A 10877-nucleotide genomic window follows, 5' to 3' on the forward strand; every position below is an offset into this window, starting at 1 on the left:
ACACAACTTATAAATACTTATTTTATTGTCCTTAGATTTATAACAGAACTCCTACTAAATTATGTTTCACACAATTTTACTCTGATCTTAAAGGAATGACTTAGACAAATATTAGGAACATTTAGATATTGTTTTTTGGTTTTCTTTTGTTGTTGTTGTGTACTACCAAGTTGGAACTGACAGATAAGTGACTCTTCAGCTGGTTTTAAGAGGCAGTTAATCACATGGAAGGAGATTGCCCATTATTCTCCCACAGAATCACAGATAGATCTGAGCCATGTACCTTTGGTTGCCAATATAACTCCTCACCACAGGCCAATTTTGAGAAGTTCCAAGAGAATCACATATTGATGAAAGCATATTGATGGTGGTGTTAGGTACCATAAAGTTGAGTATGACTCATAGTGATCTTATTAATAACAGACCTGTCCTGCACCATTCTCACTATCTTTGATACACATGAGCCCGTTTTAAAAATATATTCATTTTCTTTTGTTCCCATTAATTCATTTTTGCACATTTTCATCCCTGCCTACCACTCTCCCCCAGTTAGCTTTTTTCTTTGGAAAAAGATAATTTTTTTCATTGTTATACACTCCCCACCTCCCCCGCCCCCCTTGGGAGTCCACCTTACTATACAGCTCTTATTCTGGATTCTTGTCATGCAAATAAGACCATGGGGGACATTAAATTGAGTGAAAAAGCTCAGTCACAAAGGGTCAAATACTACCTAATGATACTACATAATGCCACTGTTATAAAACAGGACTGACATCGGTGATGAGGGAAAACTAAGAAGAGAGGGGATAAATGATGTAAACTGCATTGAAACACTTGAGCCCATTTTTGAAGTCACCCTGTCAGTCTATCTTGATGGAGGTCTTCCTCTAATGGATTTACTTAAAGAAATAGAGGCTTCTAGATCTGATAAGAAAACTAGTATTTACTCCATGCAGAATATTCTAAAAATATTCTGAGTTCCTCAGAATAATTACCTGCTTTTCTCCTGCTATGCTGAATAAACATTTCTCACTGAGTAAGCGCTCAAGTCAGTTACTTCTATTGTCTGACTAGCCAAAGATTAGATTTTTTGTTTCTTGATTTCCATAGTATCCTTCTTTGGTAGAAGACATAATGCTTGCAAAGGTGGAGGGTCATAGGAAGAGATGAACCTGATTCAACAAGATTCACTGACCCAGTATAGTCACTGTAGCAGTGAACCCCTGTATGCTAGAGATGATGAAAGTGAAACCGGAAAGTACAGGGTTCGGATAATTTTTCACAGGGTTGCTATGAATCATACTTGACTCAACAGCACCTAAAAACAACAACTGTTGTTCTTATTTTATGTATTCTTTCCATTTTCACTCAGAAGAGTAATTTTCATTACAAAATAAATATTTTCCGTTTACTTTCTGGGGTTTTAACTAATCTATATGTATTATAATCTTGCCTCACAGGTGTGTAAATACTGCTGACACAGAACATGGGACAGTGGACAATAGCCTGTGTAACCAAGATGAAATTCCTCCGGAAACCCAGTCTTGTTCTCTGCTGTGCCCCAATGAGTGTGTTATGTCTCAATGGGGACCGTGGAGCAAATGCCCACAGGTAATTTCTCTTCCTTCCAGTGTCCTGATAGCCCAAACTGTCTTTGATTTTCTCTATATACTTACAAAGCTGCTGTTCATCACATTTTTTTCTAGTGGCAAAAGGATATAATTTTTCTTGATTAAGCAAAAATACGGTTTCCACAAGAGATATGGAACAGTTTAAAATGCCAGTGTTTCTTTCAAGCCCTTTATCATACCATCATGAACAAGAAAATAATCTTGTAATGATCACACTATAGGATTCAACTGTATTCTGAAATGTTAAAGGGATCTTCTTTGGTAAAGAAATGGTTCTTATCTTACAGTCTCCTAATTCTCCTTAATTTTCATTCATGCAAAACCAATTATACCTTATTATCCCAGCTCTCCTACATAATTTACTACTTTTAGTGTTGATCTTTCTTACTTCTCTGTTTCCAATGATTAAATGCTCCATTGCTATGGCTTTATCTTTTCCAAAACAGACAAAGTTCTCCTCTAAGTCCAATGTATTTGTCTTTATCATTCACTTTAAGAAAAGACAGAAATAAATCTATAACACATGAATGTATGACAAAAGAAATACTCTTTTGAACAGATCTCTCCCTCATCTGTTTCAATGCAATAGACATCATTCCTAAAAGGGTATTGTTATGAATGGGTATTCTTGTCATTACAAAAGTCCAGAGTGAAGGCTGCTTAGTGGAGTGGACTTGGGGGGAGGGATTTCATAACAGTGAAAGAGTTTTTCTTTTCAAGGAGAAAAGTGATTTGGGGGGAGACAGGGTGTAAGGAGAAAAATGCAACAATGAATGACTGGAAATCCTAAGTCTCTGTAAAGTTTCATTAAAATTAATAAGTAAATATTTTAAAAATATAAATAAGAAAAGAAATAGAAAAAAAGAAAGAAATACTCTTCAAATAGTGTTCTAATCTCTGTTCTTAGAAGATAGATACTTATATTTTCAACTTTGAATTCTGCTTAATGGCTGCAAAAGAAAATTTAGGAAAAGACCCTACTTTGGAAGTCCAAACAGGAAAATAATGAGATGAAACTACTTTTAATTTAATTGCCATGCTCATCGTGAATTATGGAAAAACAAACAAAAGCATTCATTGTCTTGGAGGGTCAACCTCATGACAACCCTCTGTGTTATGGAGAGAACTGCTCACTGTGGGTGACTTGGCTATTACCCCTTTTTTTTTATTATCATGCCTAATCAACTTCTTTTTGTAGATTGCCTTTCCCCTCACTCAACTTAGCCTTTTATTAATTTTCCTGCCCATGACTGTGATTTCTGTGGAACAAGATTGCCAGACTTTCTTTGTGAGCCTACTGAGTGGGTTCAAGCCTCCAACCTGTAGGCTGTTAGTCAAGGGTTATCATTTGTGACAACGAGGGACCTCTAGTTGTGCAAAGATTATGGTCAATAGTCTGATGTTAATGAGAAGTTTGTTTGCAACTAGTTACTATATTAGAGTTTCAACTTTTAAAGATTGATTCCTTTTTAATCAATTTAAACTCTTTTTCTTTCTATAATACTATTCCTGAAAGATTTTTTTTCTCTACTATTATAGGTTTATGAGTTTTTGTTTTTAAATGTTGCATGTACATCATTGTATGCTTACCCTTGTTACCAACATCTTTTGTGCAGCTGTCTGTATCTTCTAGGCTTTCTAGGTGATATTGTGTTGCTCATCCCTTTATTTTGTTTTGTCTTTCTCTTTATTCAAGTTAATATGTGTTTATTTGAATGACTAGGGAGGTCTGGGGGCATAGTCCTTAGTGAGGTGTGCTGCTAACCTAAAGGCTGGAAGTCTCTAGTAGTTTGAATCCATCAGCAGTTCTTTGGGAGAAAGTTCAGGAATCTCTCCCCATTTTTATTTATACCCTCAGAAACCCAGTGGAGGATTATTATGAGTCAGAACTGACAACCAGCTGTCAATAGCAGAGAGGGGATTTTGTCTAGCTACTGGTATTTCTTCTCCTCTCATTTTATGTTGAGTTTTTTGTATGTGCAGTTGTTCTTTGGTTTTAGGACCCAAACATATCCTTTGCCACTTGTTCAATCCTGACTTCTAATGAACCTTCACCAAGTTTCCAATGTCCCAAATCTTAATGAGAGTAGACTGCCTCATCTATCTCCTTTGGAGCATCTGGTAGATTACAAATGCCAAACTTTTAATGGCCAGCTTCCAGGGCTCCTTTGGTGACAGTACAGAGCATTAGAAAGATGTAGAGGCACCAGTAAAGAGTCATGCATGGGAATGGAGTACTTTTCCTACTGGATTAGAATAAAAATGAATCTTTATTGAGGGAGCGCTGATGGCCTAATGGTAAGGAACTGCATACAGTTCACCAGCTGCTGTGCAGGAGAAAAATGGTCAGTTTTCTCCTGTGTAATTCACTGCCTCTGAGCACCGCTGAAGAGTCAGCTATGAGTCAGTTCCAACTGACTGGCAAACAACAATAACAATATTTATTGGACATTTGTTTTGTGCCAAGCACAGGCAAGAACTACTCCAGGTAGTCTTCGTACCACTTGTACTATATATTAAAACAAATACAACAAATCAAAACCCATTGATATAAAGTCAACTTCAATTTATAGCAACCTTATATGACAAAGTAGAACTACCTTCAGGGTTTCCAAAGCAATAAATCATTATGGAAGCAAACTGCCTCCTCTTTTTCTTGAGGAACAGCTGGTGGTTTCAAACCACCACCGTTTTGGTTAACAGCTGAATGCTTTATCCACAGCTCTATCAAAGTTTCTTTTCTTTTACATAGGCTATAATCAGTCTTTTTTGTAGAGGTGAAGAAACATATCCCCCCCGCAAAAAAAAGCACAAGAACTTATATAAAGTTCTAGACTTAATAAATAGTCGAACTGAGAAAAAACCTTATTCTGTTTGATGAAGCCAAAGCCTTTCCTTTTAAATATTTGGCTCATTGCTTGAAAGAATTTATTCTCTTTCTCTGAAATAGGGATATTTCTTTTAAAAGAAAAGCAAGGTGTTTTGTCTGTGTGGATCATTACTTCATGACAGGATAAATATATTCACATCTTAGAAAGTGCTCTAGCATGGACTTTTTATTAATCAACCTGCAGAAGAATTAGAGACTTGTACAAGTTTAATTAAATCTAGAGGTCATTATCTTCCTCACTCCTTTTTCTAATTTACATACAGAAGACTCCATCAAGCTCTAATCACTTAGCAATGAAAACGTTGCCCTCTTAAGTCAAAATATCTGACCACTGAGTTACATATTTTTTATGCAGAAGCTTCCCCCCCCCCATTTCTCTGTGTGTGTGGGGAGGTTGGAAAGTTCATTTATCCAAACATAATTATGCTATTTTGGAGCGTATTGAGATATTTTAACCTCCTCTCATGTTGGATGTTGACATAGATACCTATTTATTTGCCTGCATGAAATGAGAAAGAAGCTCCTTCAAGTACTTTTGTACCTTTTACATTACAGAATAATAGTAGCTCTGACAACACAATAACTTTCATTTTAAATATATAATATAGTTGACTAGGTTCTGGAAATGAGATCTAATTCCAAATTTTATAAAGACCTCATGCTGTGATGTAAAACACACATCCAAGTCCACCTGTCCAGACAGCATGCTGATGTCAAGTGTAAAAGAATATTTCAAAAATGAGAAAAAGTAAAAATCAAGATAACTGCCTGATCATTTTCATTATATGTAGAAGACATGTAGCCCAATACTTAGGAAGATTCGAGGTCTTAATAGCATCCTAACATTTTAGGAGGTAAATTAGAACTTGATAATGATAAAAATTTGCAAAGGTACCAAACTTCATCTGTGAAAACAATGTTTAATTAATAACTAAATATTAATTTCTTTGGAAAAACACAACTATTATTGTGCTATTGGTACAGCAAAAAACATCTTTGAACCTAATGTTGAAGTAATAATTCATTATTAATTTCTTAAGGAAATAGACAATTATTATTATGCTTCTAATACAACTATTATTATGTTCTTTACTGTGTGTTGATTCATAAAGTCTAAGTATTGGTCATTATATTAGCGAATTCTCCTTTTCAAGTCTGCAGGACAGCATGCAGCCTTTTGTGGTTAATTTTCTGTTGTCTCCAAGGGAAATTTTGTAGAACTAAACAAATAAAGGTCAGAGGTTTGAATCTAGCAGTGAACTCAATCTGCTTTTTTTGGGAGGGATATGTAGGGTTCCATGTGTCAGGGAATGTGCTTAGTGCCTTGTGTTTATCCCCTCATTTAATCTTCACTATACTAATACACAGTCAATGGACATCATCATCCTCCCAGTGCATAGATCAGTAAACTGAGTCATAGAGACTTTTAGAAATAGGCAGCTTTCAAAGAGACTCAGTGAGTTCAGAAGTAGAAAAGGTGTGAAGCCCTGCTGTCACCTTTCATTTTATTCTTCCATCTGTATTCTCTGTGGCCTAGTGCAAGAAGCTGCACTGCAATCCAGAAGGCACATGGTCTGAGGCCACCAGCTTCTATGTGGGAGAAGCATGGGCAATCTCTTTCCGTGCAATTAACTGCCTCTGAAAACCCACCGAAGGGTCAGATATGGGTCAGTTCTGACTCATTGGCACGCAACAACAACATGCCTGATGTGTTGGCTAATTGATAAAGAACTGCACTATAACCCAATGGCAGGCGGTTCAAATCCACTAGCTACACCACAGAAGGAAGATGGGCATTCTCTCCACCATGTAATTTACAACCTCAAAAAACCTGCTGGAGGGTCAGCTATGAATCACTTCTGACTCATTGGCATATCACAACAACAACAACAACAACAACATCATCATGCCTAACAAATAGTCTGAGAGATAATGGGCTATATGAAGAAAAATGCAGCATCAGGATTTGAAGAAGACTCTTTAATACATTGAAATATGTGGATGATACATCAGAAGTAAGAAATGATGATACAACTATATACATCTAAATGTAAAAATAATTTTTAAGAAATAAAAAAAAGAAATGAAAATCCTCATAATTGAAGAGACATCAGGAGAATGATGAAGAGGTTGAAGTTGTCAGTAATTTCACTCTGCCTACAATATCGGTTAACAACTATGGGATCAATAGAAACAGCACTCAAGAAGTTAGTTGAGCTATTGCTTTGGAAAATTCTGCTGCAGAAGACACCTTTACAGTGCTAAAAGGCAAAGCTGTCACTTTAATGATTCAGGTGCACCTCACCCAAGTTATGACCTTTTCAGTTCTCTCATGTGCATGCACGTTCTGCATTTGTAAAGTGGGAATAAAAGAATGCAGAAGAATAAATGATGTATTTGGATTGAAGTGTCAGTGAAGAATATGAAATACTGCATTGACTGTCCAAAGAACAAACAAGTCAATCAAAGAAGATATGCTACTTAATCCTTAGAAGAGATAAAAGCTAGATTTCAGCCCACTGTCTTTGGAGACATTATCACAAGAAACCAATTTTTAGGAAAAACAACATATTTGAGAAAGTAGAGGGTCAGAGCCAATGAGAAAAACTCTTAGGGATATGTTATTGTTGTTGTTAGGTGCTGCTGAGCCAAGTACAGCTCATAGCGACTCTATGAAGAACAAATCTGAACCTTGTCCTATCCTGCCTGTCCTATCCTGTACCAATGTCACTCTGACACACTAAAGCCCATTGCTGCCATCACTGTGTCAATCCACCTGCTGGATGGTCTTCCTCTCCTTTGCCGTCTCCCCACCTTTCCATGCATGATGTCCTTTTCCAAGAAATACCCTTTCCTAGCAACATGCCCAAAGTATGTGAGACAAAGCTTTACCACCCTTGTCTCCAAAGAGGACTCTGGATGCACCTTTTCCAAGATGTATCTGTTTACTGTTTTGACAATCTATATGATATTCAGTACAGTGCAAAGGCTACAATATTTTTGTGTCATCCTTATTAATTTTCCAGATTTCAGAAGCACAGCAAGTGATTGAAAAGACCATTGTCTGAATTAAGCGCACCTTAGTCCTCTAACTAACATTATTGCTTCTCAGTGATTTGAAGAGGTCCCTGACTACAAACTTTCCCAATGTAATACATCTCCTGATCTCCTACTGCTGGTACCAAGTATTGACTGTGGATCCTAGTAAAATGAAGTCATTGAGAGTTTCAGTCTTATCTCCATCTACTATTTCTCTTTTGTTGTTGTTGTTGTTATGTGCCATCGAGTCATTTGCGACTCATAGCGACCCTATGTACAACAGCCCTAAACTCTATTCTGTCCTGTGCCAATCTCACCGTCTCTGATACACCCATCCTGATTACCCTAGTCACTAAATCAATCCACCTCATAGGGGGCCTTCCCCTTCTGCACTGTCCCTCCACCCTACCAAGCACGATGTCCCTCTCCAAGGATCTGTCCCTCCTTGCAACATGTCCAAACTATATGTTAGACAGAGCCTTAGAATCCTTGCCTCCAAGGAGCAGCCTGGTTTGACCCTCTCCAGGATGAATCTGTTTGTTTTCCTAGAAGTCCAGCACCACAGCTCAAAGGCATCAATTCTCCTTCTATCCTCCATAGTCATTGTCCAACTCTCTGATGCATAACAAGTAATAGCAAAGACCATGGCCTATATCAGATGTACCTTAGTCTCCAAAGAGACACCATTGCTCTTCAGTACTTTGGAGAGGTCTCTAACAGCAGACTTTCCCATGACAATACATCTTCAAATTTCCTGACTACTGGTGCTGAGAGTGTTAACTGTGGAGCCAAGCAAACTGAAGCTGTGAACAATCTCAATCTCTTCACCATCCATCCTGATGCTGCCGATTGGTCCAGTGGTGAGAATCTTTGTCTTCTTGACATTGAGCCTCAATCCATACTGGAGGCTGCAGTCCTTGACCCTCTGCAGTAAATGCATGAGGTCCTCCTCAGTTTCAGCAAGCAGGGTTGTATCATCAGCATATCGCAGATTCTTGATAGATCTTCCACCAATCTTGACCCCATATTTCTCCTCATAGAGCCAAGCCTCCCGGATAATGTGTTCTGCATACATGTTGAAAAGGTATGGAGATAGGATGCATCCCTGGCATACGCCCTTCCCAATTTTGAACCATGCAGTGTTTCCTTGCTCTGTTCTGATGAGTGCCTCTTGGTCCAAGTATAGGTTTCGCATTTGAACGATCAAGTGTTCTGGGATTCCCATTTTCTCAGAGTCAGCCACAGTTTGTTATGATCCACACAGTCAAACGCCTTTGCATAGTCAATGAAGCACAGATAGACATTTCTCTGGTACTCCCTACTTTCAGCTAAGATCCATCTAACATTAGCTACAATATCTCTAGTACCAAGACCCCTTCTAAACCCAATCTGGACTTCTGGCATTTCTCTGTTGATGTGCTGTTCCAGTCATTTTTGGATAATCTTCAGTAGAATCCTGCTTGCATGTGATTAACAATTATTGCAACAATGGCCTCAGATATATGAAACATCATATTGGTGGTGAGTGAACAATATGATGTAGGAAATGGAGCCCACTGATTTTTTATAGATAGAAAAATGTTAAAGTGACAGGTATTCTGTATTTGCTACAACAGTAACAAAAACAATAAAGTTAAAAATCATAAAGATTTTCAGGACTGAATAATGTTTCATTCTCCTATACAAAAGGTCACTATGAGTTGAAACTGAGTCAACCAATGCCTAGTAATAAGAATAAATAACCAAGCTAGACTTTGCCAACTACTACAAAACAAGTGAAAGTCATACTTGAGGGATGTTATAGTCTATAAAATGTATGTGTGTGTGTGTGTGTGTGTGTGTGTCTTTGTGCCCAAAGCACATGTGTTACTTTCCAGTTGGCTACAACTTAAAGCTACCAATCCTGCACCATCCTTGTGATCCCATGTTCCAGCCTATTGCTACAGTTCCTGTTTCTATCCATCTCTTTGAGGGTCTTCCTCACTTTCTCCGACCCGCCACCTTTCCCATTATGATGTCTTTTTCCGAGAATTGACCCCTCCTGACAACATGTGCAAAATATATGAGACAAAGTTTTACCATTCTTGGCTGTAAGGATCACCCTGGTTCCTCCAACTCTGGTTCATTTGTTCTTTTGGTAGTCCGTGGGATATTCAGTGCGCTTTTCCAACACCACAATTGAAAGACTTGATTCTTCTGTCATTTTTATCCATTGCCCAACTTTTACATGCATACAAAGCAAACAGATAAAATCTGTAGCCACATTGGTTTGGGTTTGGTTTGTGGTAGTGGTGATGGGGGTCTTGGTGGTGTGTGTGTGTATTGTGGGTTGGGTTTGTTTTTGTTTCATTTTCTTTTGGTTATTAGGTTTGTAAAGGAGAGTATTTTCAAGTCAGCTAAACTTTCTCACTGGAATAGGCTACCAGAGAATGAAGGAAATGGAGTCAAGAAAGAACGTTGTATCTCATATTCTGGAGTACTTGCTAGACATATGATTATGGCAAGTTACTTAAACTTCTGACTTACACTTCCGTTCTACTGATAGTGAGGACAATGATACTAGTTTTTCAGGTTATTTAGGGATTAAAGCTAATATACACGTAAACTAAATACCTTATCATATTACTTAATAATGTTTTTTAAAAAAGTAAAGCCCATGAAAATTCCCCCTCCCTTTGCCTTTTTCACAGTGTGAGCATGAAATATGACAAAACTACAAAGCACAGGTAGTAGGTTTTCTAAACCACACAGAAAATATTGTTTCCCCACACATAAACTGGATTATTGTTTGATCTTACAGAAATAAAATGTCACCACCCTGGCTGAAAATGACTTATATCTAACTTAACTGTAGTTAAAGAAAATAAAACTTCAGAATGAAAACTGAATGAGTTGGGTTATTGAACTTCCGGTCTCGGTCAATTAGAAACTGTATAGAAGAACCAACAGGACAAAGGTATTACAGATTGAGTCAGGACTATTTAAAGCTGTATTGGGAACAGCTGGACACTCTAAATGGCTCAAGCAACAATAAAGACAATTCTAGAAGAAACCTAAAGAAAATGGAAAAGTATGTGTTTCATTTATTTTTTTCATGTTCATACTCTTTCTTGTTCCCATAACACATATTTTTATCATTTCATTTTAACTTCAACATTTTTACTTTTCTGGAGTGCTTTAATGTGATGGAAACCTTATGGAGCAGTTTGTGTAAAAACGTTCTGAGTAATATTTATTACCTATCAAAAGTTTATGTATATGTATGTGTGCATGCACATATACTTCTATGTTATATTATTCATTATTACATATTATAT

General features: G+C 37.3%; 1 protein-coding gene across 1 annotated transcript in view; it reads left to right on the top strand.

The window, feature by feature from the left end:
* Window positions 1-10877, top strand: part of THSD7B (thrombospondin, type I, domain containing 7B) — a 1033118-nt gene that overhangs the window by 868024 nt on the left and 154217 nt on the right. Inside the window, exon 17 of the mRNA XM_006894459.1 lies at window positions 1461-1611. Within this exon, the coding sequence (XP_006894521.1) occupies window positions 1461-1611 (151 nt within the window). The remainder of the gene's footprint in view (window positions 1-1460; window positions 1612-10877) is intronic.

This window comes from Elephantulus edwardii, unplaced genomic scaffold (genome assembly GCF_000299155.1).
Source record: "Elephantulus edwardii isolate Elephantulus edwardi_28Jun2011 unplaced genomic scaffold, EleEdw1.0 scaffold00143, whole genome shotgun sequence".
NCBI lineage: Eukaryota > Metazoa > Chordata > Mammalia > Macroscelidea > Macroscelididae > Elephantulus > Elephantulus edwardii.